This window comes from Phocoena sinus, chromosome 6 (assembly GCF_008692025.1).
Source record: "Phocoena sinus isolate mPhoSin1 chromosome 6, mPhoSin1.pri, whole genome shotgun sequence".
Classification (NCBI taxonomy): Eukaryota; Metazoa; Chordata; class Mammalia; order Artiodactyla; family Phocoenidae; genus Phocoena; species Phocoena sinus.
In genome coordinates, this window is record NC_045768.1 from 110,303,349 (window position 1) to 110,316,289 (window position 12,941).

The 12,941-nt window shown below is 46.7% G+C and overlaps 1 protein-coding gene across 1 annotated transcript in view; it reads right to left on the reverse strand.

Annotated features, from left to right (window-relative positions):
- Positions 1-12,941, reverse strand: part of GALNTL6 (polypeptide N-acetylgalactosaminyltransferase like 6) — a 1,139,747-nt gene that overhangs the window by 54,273 nt on the left and 1,072,533 nt on the right. The window contains exon 9 of the mRNA XM_032633792.1: positions 7,944-8,165. Within this exon, the coding sequence (XP_032489683.1) occupies positions 7,944-8,165 (222 nt within the window). The remainder of the gene's footprint in view (positions 1-7,943; positions 8,166-12,941) is intronic.

Here is a 12,941-nt window from a genome sequence, read left to right on the forward strand (position 1 = left end):
ATTTTTAAAACAAGAATATTGTAGAAAATTTAGCCTTTTATTTCCGGCATCACGCCACATGGTTTTTCATTATTTCCAGCAGAATGGCAGTATTTGAATGTTAGGATCTGGAACAAAATTATTTGCTGCCGACCGGTATGCAATTCTGGCAAAAAAGTGTGGGCAAAGAGGGTCGATGTGTGTAACTGGTTCTGCATGATTTGGGTCTAGAACAAGACTAAGAAAAACTGACTTGTCCTTCCTGTTTTAGGGATGGTCTAGAAAGTTGAGCTCCTCCTGAGATTATCTTGTCATGTTAATTTCTCTTTGTAATGGGCCTAACGGATTGGCAACCTTTTTCAGAAACTGAGCAACTAACAGACTTCACATTGGCAATAGAAGCTCGAGAGAAAAGGCCTTGCATGTGGCTGTGAAAGGGAAAGACCTAAGAGCTTGTTTGTTGTTGATGGGACAGAAACAATGTTTTGGAAATCTAAAGGTGGTCAAAGGAAATTCCTGTATTTCTTAAAATTAATAAGAAATCTAATCAAGTGGATCAAAAGCATAAAGAGATAGTTGGAGAGAAAACAAAACGTGGAGAAAGAATGGTGGCTTCAGGGGAGGCCAGGACCACTGATTTTTCCCATCTCAGTCTAAGTAAGAGACAGTTACGTTTCAGGCCGCTCACAAAATCTAAGACTGACTGATGACCTTTAAGCTGTGAATGGAAGGGACAACTTACGTCTAAGCAGTGCAGTAACTGTGTGTCCCAGAGTTTGGAACAGGGCCAGCCAAGACCTACTGCTGGCAGACAGCTCAATGCGTAGCGAGGATACTTGGAGGAATATTTGCTCTTGTTCTTAACTACTGTCTGCCTGCAAATGATGAAACCAGTTCCAAGCCCAATGATGCATCCTGGCATCTGTCTGCATCTCTTAGCATGACTCCCAGGATCTTCTCACTGTTATTCCAGGACCCCAAGAATCTTGCCCATTTTTTTGCTGTGTTTTTTCTTGTCCTCCACCAACCTGTGAATGGTCACTAGACTTTGAAGTTGAGGGCAGTTGCCCCTGAAGGGACCACTCTGAGCTCTCCCAGAAGCCAGCTGGGCTCTTTGTAAAAGAATGGGTGGGGTGGGGGTATTCTTATGTCCATGGCTGGAAAAATTATATTGAATTTTTCCACCAGTGCTGACTCTCTGAGGCTGTGCATTGGAAATCCTACTTTAATAGCTGAGTGATCCTCAAATTCTATTAATTCTGTGTCATTGTTGAAATTAGAAAGGTACCAGTTATTAAAAATTAAACACTAGAATGAATTCACGATTGGCCTAACATACACTTAAAATTTCCTTTACTCCTGTCATGTGAAACCCCAAAGGTATGTATTTATGTATATAAACATATGTCAGTATGAATACATACACATTGTAAGGAAGAACAAAATAGAAAGAGAAGATAGAAAGTTTTTGGCATATATATATGTGTATATATATATATAGATATAGATATAGATATAGGTATATATGCAGAAAAATCTTTTAGTTCTGAAACACCTCTGATTCTATTAGGACATGGGTCAAATTGCTGCTTTTGAGACATTAAGATGTCTTAATGATGTCCAGTTTGCATTAAGATGTCCAGTTTGCTCAGCTGGGGATATGAAATTAAAATCACGTTTAGTGCTGAAGACAACACTAAGTTTGTCTTCAACTGTCTCAGCTGTTGAGAACTCAGAAAACACATAGTGGAAGCTCAAAGGATAATGCAATTCTTTATGTAGTCTTACCTTTTTCTCAACCTGCTTGTGGAGCTCCAGAGAGATGAATTAGCATAGTGTGCCAGCATTGTCTCTGCCTGAGAAAGTAAATGACAGATCAAGTCTCAAGCACTCAGAGAATGACAAATCATCTCTGAACGGCTGCTCAGTTTACAGGTCTGGTTTAGACAGAGGGCGGCCGAAGGGCAGCAATGGTCCCAGTGTGCTTGCCAGGGGAGCAGCAAGACACGTCCTCTGTGGGTTCCCCAGTTGCCAGTCGAGGCTGTTGGTGGGGGGAGATGGGAAAGGGGGCCATTGCTCTCCCAAGAAAAGGAGCCAGAGCCTGGCTTTTCCCTCTGTAACCCAGTAGCCACCCTGGCACAGAATTTGTTTGAAAGAGACAGCATCACACCGTCAGATGGCCTTTCAGATAATGTGCCTCCTAGTGTCAAACTTCCTTTCCTGGAAGCCCATACGGAGAAATCTGAAAGGCCTCGCGCACCGTGAAAACATCAGAAGGAAGAGAGCCAGTGAAAATAAGTCAAGAGCAGCTGAAGCCGAGGAGGTGAGCTGGGACGATTCCGGGGGCCTGTCTTTGTGGAGATGCCGCAATTCAAGGTGACATGACTCTTGAGCGAGGGGTTTAAATAGCAGCAGCAGGAGTTCGGCATTGAAATGAATTTTTAAAATAAAGATTTTTCAAAAGTTTTGCACAATGGCGAGATGACAAACGGATGTGTCAAGATTGGCACATTGAGGACGGCAAACAGACACCTTGGTCAGGAAAGACATGCCTGTCTACTTTACATCTTTTATTCCCTCTTACACATGAAGATGCGGGATTCTGCAGAACTCTGCTTTTTGGGCTATAAAGGAGTACTATAAATGGCTTTCACGAATTCATGAATTCTAAGGAGGGGAAGGAGTAAGAAGGCAAAAAATAATCGGAAATTCTGTTTCGTTCATTTAGCATCTTGACACAAAAAGACACACTCCCTCTGTGCCTGGCTTAAGAACAGTTTTCTGTTTTAGACCTGTTCTTACCCAGGTTTCTTCTCCAACACAGCACTGCGGAAAGCGCATTGCTTCTACATGAATAGCACCAAGGGATGCTCGACTTATTACATGGCTCAAAATCCCCTTTATTCTCTCGGGGCCCCTCACCTCCCCACTCCACCCACTACCCTGGCGACCAGAGGACGGAATGACGCCTCCATCAGAGGTGACTTTAATCTCTTCTTGCCTTTGAAGTACGAAGGTGACGTGGAGAGATTGGAAATTGCTGGCACGGAGGATTTTCACTTTTGGAGGTTCTCCTTCTTCTCCTTAGGTTGTCAGAAGAGATTGTTTCATATCTTGTTGGACTATGACATGGAATGTGGACCTGGCAGTCCTTTGGAATCACTCACCTGAAATTCATTACTCACACTGTCTTCCCGGCCAGGCTTTCCAGAGAGGCAGCCTCTGTGTGGCCGGCCAGGGAGTGGTGTGGAGACCCTTCCCCGTGCGGTGAAGGGGGGCCAGAACTTGGCCTGCCCATGGGGGCCTCTGGGCAGAGCTGTGAATGCAGAGGGGGTGACGGAGCCAGGATCCGCCATTCCTTCATCATTCACTCAATAAGCATTTATTGAGCACCCACTATATGCCAAACCCCGTTTCTAACTGCTGAAGGGCAGTAGTAACTCAGCAAATCAACAGAACCCTATGTCCTGGAACTGGCTTTCTAGGTAGGTGAGAAACACGATAAATACGTAGATGGCGTGGCTTGTTCTGTAGTGAGGGACGCTGACGAGCAGGAGAGAGCAGGGGAGGGGCGTTGGGAGTGGATGAGGATGGACAGCCCACTGTGCATTGCTGCCCATGACAGAGGGGACAGCCGGGGAGGGCTTTCCGAGAAGACAGTGCTTTTTGAGAAAGGGCCTGAAGGGAGTGAGGGAAGAGCCTTGGGATCTAAGCAGGAGGAACAGCAAGTGACAAGGCCCTGAGGTTGGCTTGTGCCTGGCCTGACGGGGAGCAGCGCTGAGGCCAGTGTCCCTGGAAAAAGGAAGCCGAGGGCTAACAGTAAGAGATGAGGTCGGAGGGGACGCAGCAGAGACCAGGTCGTTCAGGGTGCAGGTGAGGACTTTGACTTTGACCCCGAGAGAGCTGGTAGCTGTTGAAAGGTTCTGAGTGAGGCAGTGGCCTGATCTCCCGTTTCAAGTGGAGAATAAGCTAAGGGGCGGGGTGGGGGTGGGGCGGGGAAGAGAGGGATGAGTTAGGAGACACACGACAACCAGCTGAATCTGTCAGGGAAACGAGTAGCAGTTTATAGGCTGTGTATGGTCTGTAACACATCCTTTCCAAGCTGGGTTCCAACGACCAGAGCCCAAGATTGCCTAAGCACTTGATTGTTTACCCAGAATCAGGCTGGCACAGAGGAGCAGGTGGGAAACTGTTCCAAGTACAAGTGCATGAAACAGCACGTTACCCTGCTTCCTGGCACAGCGCTCCCATAAAGGAGTCTTGCGCTTTCAGTGCTGGAGGTTTGTGGTTCCTTCCTACCACTGCTTTTAAAGAACCACATAGTCTGCCTTTCCCTTGTCACTCTCTTATCAAAACAGCAAGTGACCTATTACATTTATGTAGGAGCTTGGTGTATTCGAGCCATTAATTTAAAGTTTATAGGAAACGAAACAGACCTTTTATGTACTAGATTGGATCCTGCAGCAGAAAGGGGACATTAGTTAAAAAAACAAACAAACAAACAAAACTGGTGAAATCTGATTGAAGTCTGTAGCCGAGTTCATAGTATCGTACCAATACTTATTACTTAGTTTAAACGTGCTATGGTTAAATGTATGGTGGCAAACGTAAGATGTTAACATTAGAAGAAATGGGTGAAAGGTGTATGTCAACTTTCTGTGCCTTCTTTGCAACTTTTCTGTATGTTTAAAATAATTCCAAAATAAAAAATTAATAAACAAAAGCTCTTTGTAGAGGGCCAAGGAATACATGAGGGAAACTTCGAATTTTTTTAGAATAAAATGGTCCACAGGTATATTCTGCACATTTAGCAATTTTTATCCACCATTAAGAAGCAGGTTATTACCCAATATATAGTTAGAAAATGGTCTTTCCTGTTCATCATTTCATATAGATTAAGCTGCATTTCAAATACTTCATTTGCCTCCTGCATTAAATGTCCAGGCATCACTTTTACTCTCAGGGATCTCCCCTGCTTGGGAAATAGATATTTTTCAATACACTTTACCAGCCCAAGCCCTGTCGCTTGCCGATTCCCCTTCCTTCTGTCTTCCTCCCACGTCTCGTCTTCATCCTTGCCGTGTACCACCCCTTCACTGAGCAAATGTAACTGAATGTAACTGGCGCTTGAACTACTTTGCCATTTTCTTCTTTCCCTAAACCTAAAGGTGACCTTACTTTGCTTTGCCGTTCTGAAGCTTTGGGGAAAGAAATTTGCCATTATATTAGAAGAAAATCTGATCTTCTCAATGTCTGATTGTTTAAACCAAGGATGATGAACTCAAATGTCTCTAGGGCCCAGGCAAACCACGTAAAGATGTGAGGTAGTCAAGAGTAATAGGTTGGGCTTCCCTGGTGGCGCAGTGGTTGAGAGTCTGCCTGCCGATGCAGGGGACACGGGTTCATGCCCCGGTCCAGGAGGATCCCACGTGTCGCGGAGCGGCTGGGCCCGTGAGCCATGGCCGCTGAGCCTGCGCGTCCGGAGCCTGTGCTCCGCAACGGGAGAGGCCACAACAGTGAGAGGCCCACATACAGCAAAAAAAAAAAAAAAGAGTAATAGGTTAAAAACTGGCATCACCCACTGGCCATAAGATGGTTCTTATTATTCCTGGAAAGTTTTGTCTTTTCTAGAACCTCAGGGAAATTTTGAATCCGTTTCCATGCAAGATGCTTTCCCCGCCCCTCAAGATTCTTTATAAAGGCAGGTTATGGTTCAGTCAGGCAACGAGGGAAAATGCGATCAGTCACAGTTTAGGTAGTAGCCAGGTTGGAATAAAAAATTACGTTTCCACATAGGGAAAAAACTGATGAGATTTTAACCTCGTCCCGAATCACACAGTGATACTGGGAGGTCTTGGAGAGTTTTCTTTTCTTTTTTTTTCATGGCTTTTTTTCAAAGCCAATGTAATGTCTTTACTGCAAAGAGGGAACTTTACACCCCATTTTGAGGGAGCTAGTGCAGGGGCTCCGTGGGCCAGCTTCTAGGGCACTGGCTTGTGATGGGTTCCGCGAGGCCTCGCCTTTGTGCAGCCAGAGACAGATGGTGTTGTCTTCTTCACAGATGCAGCCCACCATGCCCTTCCTGGTGAGGAAGCAGACTAATGAGGGTCTTCCTCATTAGTACCGGAGGCTGCGTTCGGGGCGAGCGTATGGTACGGCTCCAGACCCTTGCGTGCAGGCAGCATGACCTCCCTCGGCAGCCCAGTCCCTGCTCATCCGCAGTAAGAGCACCACCTCCAGGCGCCATAGGGCGCACCACGGAGACTCCCCTGGGACCGCGGGCGCCCAGGGCCTGCGCGACCAGCGCTCCAGCCCCGCGGAGCTACCTTGAAGCCATCAGGCCAGCTACCAACAGCAGCGCTTCCGGGAGCTGGCTCCGGAGGCAGAAGGGACTTGGCAGGCAGGGCTTCTTTCCCCTCCGCGTGCTTGACTCTGCCGTGGGGCGGGGCCGCGGGCTCTTGGAGTTTCCTACTAAGTCGCTAAGGCAGGACTGTTTTTAGATTATTAGGGAAAGATGGCAGACATAACCCAAAAACTCGAAGAAGAAACTCACCTGCTTCTTGGGTAACAAATTCTTATGTCTTACAACACCTTAGACTAAGAAGGTTCTCTCTGGGGTCTACTTTAAATTGCTGCTGCTGTAAATTAAGCCCCTGGTAGATAACAAAAATGAATACCAGCAGAGTAATATTACTAATATTCCAGGGACGCTTTAGTGAAATCTTTAAGATGCAAAGGATCAGAGACCAAATTACTGAAACATCCACGATCAGGACCACGTGCATATACAAAAAAATATTAGGAGATGAAGCCTTGGTGCCAGCCTTCGCTCTGTCCTTCATGCCCGAGGTACCGCAGGTCAAGCAGAGGACCACCTCTCTACGGGCCCCTCAGCGAAACAAGCAGCGCACGTGTAACCTGCTGAACGCGTTTTCTGCCCGGAGCCAGGACGCTGGCTCACCCAAGGACGCTGTCCCAGCGCGCAGGCCTCCCCTGCCACGCCTGGGGGCCACCTGTTTTCAGAACTCTGCCAAGCCACAGACACTAACCGGACAAGCGCCTGTTCTCTCCACACCACAAAGTCAAGAACGACGATGGGAAGGCACCTGCACGACGGGAGACAGTCCGCTCCTGAGCGTGGGGATGGCGCCAGCATCCCTCCCCACCGCCCCCGCGCCCCCCCTCCCAAGCCCCCTGCTACGAGCAGATTAAATTGCAGACTAAATTCACCTCATGCAATTTGAGTCCTTGCTCCAGCACACCCTCTCCTAAGAGGAAAAGGCCACAGTAACGAGACTGAACAGAACTGAACCCAGCACAAAAGTCCTTTATATGCCAAAATATAGATGCTTTAAATTGGGCAACTGGGGCCTTTCAGCTCTTTCCGTTTTAGATCATGAAGTAAAATTTAAAAGAAGCGCTCAGAGGCGGAAAGGTTGGTGCTTATCTAAGGAACCCATGAGGTCCCACATTTGTCCCAGTTCAGGGTATTGTGGAAAAGCGCATCTTCTTTTTTTATTTTTTTATTTTTTTTATTTTTTTAAGCGCATCTTCTTGATTCTGCATTGCACACCTGGTTAGGAAAGCCGCCCAGCCCCATCGGGGCACCTCGTCCTTGCACACGCCCATGGCAACCAGGCTGCGCGCGCGCGGACAGGGAGGGATTTTACCGTGGACATCGGGTCGCATTTATGTACACAAGAGCACGACGGACACTTTCATTCTCTGCAAGCTCTTAGGGCAATTTCACTAATCTCAAATAAACAGTTTCCAGGCGCATTTTTAAAGAATCAATTTGGGGAGTCAACAGTGGCCAGGGGTTCCAGGGGTGAGCTGAATGCCCTTCCCCAGCAATTCCTACAGAGGACATATATTTATGGGAGATCATTTCAGCTGACCCTGGCCGCAGGGCAAGGGAGCTGAGGGTTTCAGCAGCCCACTCCCACCCCCAGGGGGCGCCTCACCTCCCCCCAGGCTGCGGGTAGGGGCTCCACTGGAGGGTAGTACTCGGGCACGTCCCAGGCCACCGCCGCCATGAACCACTTGAAGTCCTTGCACTTGAGCTGTCTGCGCAGCTCCTTCTGCGCGGAGAGGTCCCCCGTGGACAGGTGCCGGTACTCCGGGCGCCGCTGGTAAATGTACTCGGCAAACTCATCCATCCAGGTCTCCGCCACCCGCTTCAGGTTCTGTGCAGCAGAAAAGAGGGTCAGTTATTGGCTTGTGCCCGCAAAGGTGGATTTTAGTTGCCCTCCAAAAGGACAAAGAAAGAAAAGAAATCAATCTCAGGAAGCTCTAGTTAGGAGTTTTCCTAACTGCGAGGGGTGTGAGATGATTAGCCCGAGGCCTTGCACACATTTCTGCTTCTGGTATGGGGTCCAACTGCCAATTAGAGAATTCACCAGAGCCAGTAAAAAAAATAACCCAGCTTGCAATCCCCTCTGCTTTCTCATCCCTCCTGTTATTTCACGGTGACAAATTCTTTGTTTTTCACATAGAGCTACAGGAGTTGGGCCTGGAGATGATGACATTGCTCTTAGGCATCAAATTGCTTAAACCCTTTCAAGGAACAGTGAGGGATCTTGGAAAGAATGAGGACAAACAAGCTGTTATTCTCTCAGTTACAGCGAGAGAGCCCAGTATTAACTAAATTCAAGACTTTGTGTTCTGGTGATGCTTTGGGCCACCGGATGCCCAGGAGAATTTAGTAATTCACTGCACAGTGAAGTCGGGCTAAGGAAGCACCAGGGGGCCAGTCTTCTCTGCAGATGGAGCCATGGGGGGAGGGAGCAGGGGGACACGCACACTCCTTAGTGGCAGGGAGTGCGGGTGTTCAGGGTAGGAAGCTCAGCCCTTTCCCCAGTTTTGAGACTGAGCTAGGAACTTACACACTCTGGGCCTCAGATTCCTTGCCTGAAGAAGGAACATAGCAGAATGTCCCTCCATCAGGGGAGTGGTTGTAAGGTTAAGTAAAGTAACACCTGTCAGGGGCTTCGGCTAGTACCTGGCTCACAGTAGGCACTATGGCTATTAGAGCTATTGTACCTAGTAGAATAATATTACTGCAGCATTGGAAGACAGAACGCCTGGGTGTTGGGCTTGGCCATGGGTGAAATGACTTGTTCTTTGGTCTTGGAGAAGGGCCGTGGCTGCCATGATGTGTTCTCTGACACTCCTTCACCCCTCGGTGCTGAGTGGTAGAGAGAACGCTGCCATGTCTGGAGCATCAGTTCTGATGCTTCTTAGGAGGGTGTCCCACAAGCTGTAGTTCTTGTTGTTTTGTGTTCAGATTCCTTATTTGAAGCCCCCAGCTGGTGTGAATATTGACCCTTTCCAGCCTCTCATTTGCACTTAGAAGGTAACGTGAGCAGAATGTCTGGGAACTTGAATAAGACCCAGATACACCCAGATACAAGTGACTAAAGTAAAAACTAGGGATGTTTAGGAAAATTGCTTTGTCTTAAAAATTGCTACGGAATCCTAAATAGGGCCTGAAACTGTGCCTAGAGGTCCACTGGATTTGAAGACAGAGTCTCCAGATACCCTATCCCTAGTGGAATTGTACCCTTTTCTTTTTTCCCCATCACCCCTACCTCCAGCATCCCCGGGGGGCCTCTCCCACCTCATCCCCCGTGGACTCCTTGGTTAGCACATGTAGGGCTCAGTTAATCGGCAAGATGCAGAGAAGACACAGTGCCATGAAGACTACTCTGATTTCTTGGTTGCCTCTGTGTTCCTTCCTTTCTAAGCTTCCTGACGTGGAGAGAGTAAGGCTTGTTCCCTGAGGTGTTATTATTATTTGCTATCACTGTGCTGTCTGCCATCCCACTGGCATTGCCTGGCCCAGAACACCTTCTTTTCTCTGAGTCCAGTTTGCTTTGACAGATGATCAGAGTCGACGTTGTTCTGTTATAGTCTAGCCCTCGCCACAGACTCTGAGCTGCCCCATTTGTTTGGAGAAAGAAAAAGAAACGTGATATTTGGAGGTTCCTGCTCTGTCCTGGCACCAGGTACCACGTGCACACGTAACGTCCAAGTAGGAGTCTTCAGTATCACTTTGCCATTTACCTTTCATTCTGACAAATGTTCGGGATGAAATGCGCTCTGTTGTCATTTGTCCTTGGACAGACAGTTTTTATGGTTAGCAACAAGGCTCAAAGATAGAATGGAAAAAAGTTGGTTGATAATATTAAAACTTTATTTGTATTCAAATTAGATTTTTGGCTGTAGTTTCAACTTTTCTCCTATATTCCAATTATTAGGTAAAGTGAAAATATTTAATTTTCACCTACTTTGTACTTCTCTCATAAACAAAAATGAATATAGATAAGAAAATAGCAAAAAACAGAGGCAAAGAGCAGAGGAGAATTACCCAGGAATAATGAGAAAGTGATTTATTAAGTGGAGACATGCCTTAAAATTTTTGATAGCTTGCAAGAAAGATTTGTCACTAAGAAACCTATTTGACTTGGGTAAATAAGCACTTTTAGACTATAAGTGCTGTGAAGTTAGGGATAGATAGTGTTTTGGGTTTTGTTTTAAATTAAAAGGCCCTAGCACATGTGTGTGCTCATCTGGCCATGCTAATTGTGGAGTTAAGAAAAGACCATTTATAAAATGAATATGAAGAAATTCCTAGCGTGTGCATGTATCTGTTGATAAAGGCACTGAAATAAAAACAATATTTTAAAAAGCACTGTTGCTAAAGGGTAGATATTTGTTGCTTTGGGTTTTTGAAATAGAAATAGTAATTATTGTGAAAACTCAAAGAAGAACTGACCAGTTCAGATGCGTTCAATTGGAAATGGCTGCAACGGTCAGGATGAATGTTTGCCAGAATAAATGACATGAATAAGTGGAAGAGGCAGGAGATGGCAAGTTGGAAGATTGTCAGCAACGTCAGGGAAGCTGCAGGGTAGTTAACCTGGGAACCAGGCAGGTAGCTTTTGCCTTTTCACATCCTGTTCAAATCGAACTACTTGATCGAAGGTTAGGTTTGCGGATTTCCCAAATGCTCCAAAGAAAGCAGGAAGATCATGGACATACCCCAGGGATAAGGAATGTCAAATCATGGAGCCCTTTTGCGGTAGCTTTCAGGAGATGAGGAAAGAGAACCAGCAGAATAATTGCAAAAACTAATTGCCGGTGTCTCTCCAGCAAGGAGGGTTACGTGAACATTTTGACATACTTGTGGATCCTGACCGTTTTCATGTTCTGATGACTCATCGGACATCCTCCACTGCAGATGCTCTGTTCTCTGAATGGAGTTTCCCGCCAGGAGGAAACTTTCTCAAGTGTCAATTATTATAGTCAAGGGACAGTCTAGAGCGGTGCAGGTGACTGGCCAAATCATATCATTCTGAAGGCATTGTTCCAGAAATAACAATACACTATGTGAATCTAACCCTGTCATTGTGTATCAGTACTTAGCTTTGGGGAAACCATTGGAACCTCAGCTGAGAAATGTTATAAGCAGTTGCAAGAAGCATTTCATTGGTCTTTCATAGATGGTAGAATAAATCCACCCACTGCAGGAAATAGAGCAATCTCATACGGGAACACATGTATCTCTACACTCAAATACATGGAGGTGATGGGGTAGGAGCAAAGCAGTATTTCTCACCTAAACATTCATCGCTGGGTGCACAGGGACAGAACCGTGAAACGGACATCCCAATGACACATCTTGCCCGTGATGGTAACAAAGAGAAAAGGAAATCAATCTGAGTTGGCCCATCTCTCCTGAGATTGAATAAACGTTGGTGATGGTGCTAAGATGTTAAAAATTAGTTATGAAGAGGAGAGAAAGAAGGAAGTTTGGACACTGGGAGATCTATACATGCAATCATTCTTTCCCAAACTCTCAGGAGTTGGGTATAAAAGTTGCCTTATATATGTGGAGCTAGGTGTTAGCTGGGATTCCTGGTTTTTGAGACTTAAATGAAATTGCATTAACCCCAAATGACACATTCCTGTCTTCCTTAAGATTTGTGCGGCTTCCCGGGGATGTGGGTTCCCACATTCATCCTTCACTTTGATGTCCTGTTTGGGGATCCTTCCTTCTTTCCTGCTGGCATCCCGCCCGGGGCTTGCTCGCTACCTCGGTCATGCCGAGCTGAGTGGGTCACACACCCACTGTTCCTCACCTCTCAAACACGTCTCGGGTAGATGAGCGAGGCCTAGACTTGGAAGGTGTGAGGGCAGTGGCAGAGACGAAGCTGACGACAGGAAGATGGAAGCTCTGACTTCTTTCATATTCTTTAGCTCCTATAGAGAATTTCTTCCTGGACAAAATTTCCTCCCTGTCCTTTGGCCTCCTGACATGTGCTGTCCTCAGTATTTCCCTCTTATGTCTCTCTTGCAGGGCTGTATCAGAATATGTCATTCCTTCTTCCTTTTCATGCCGAGTAAGTCAGCTTTCTCACTACCTGTCTCTGCTTCTCCTGGCCAGACGCTGAGGCTTACCTTTCCATAACCAACAAGTCCTTTCCAGGTGTTTTGCTAAACAAAGGTCATTCCCCTAAAAGAAATTAAACAGCTGGTTCTTGAATTACGCCCACCCAACTTTTGGTCGCATACTGGCTGGTGGCCTGCTATTGAAGACATTCCACAGTAGGTCCCTAAGTGTCCTCTCCAGTTTTATTCTCCTCCACGGAACTCTGCTCAGGAGATCTGCTCTGGTCATTGCCACTCCTTGTTAATGAAACAAGGAGGCCACCGGACTGAGGTGGCTCTAATGCCTTGGTGGCCTGTGTAAGCAAACCGAAATGTAGCTTGTAAACGCCTCCAGGTTACAAGATCAAAACCTAAGGCCAGGGCCTTCCCTGGTTGCGCAGTGGTTAAGAATCTGCCTGCCAATGCAGGGGACACAGGTTCGAGCCCTGGTCCGGGAAGATCCCACATGCTGTGGAGCAGCTAGGCCCGTGAGCCACAACTACTGAGTCTGCGCTCTAGAGCCTGCAAGA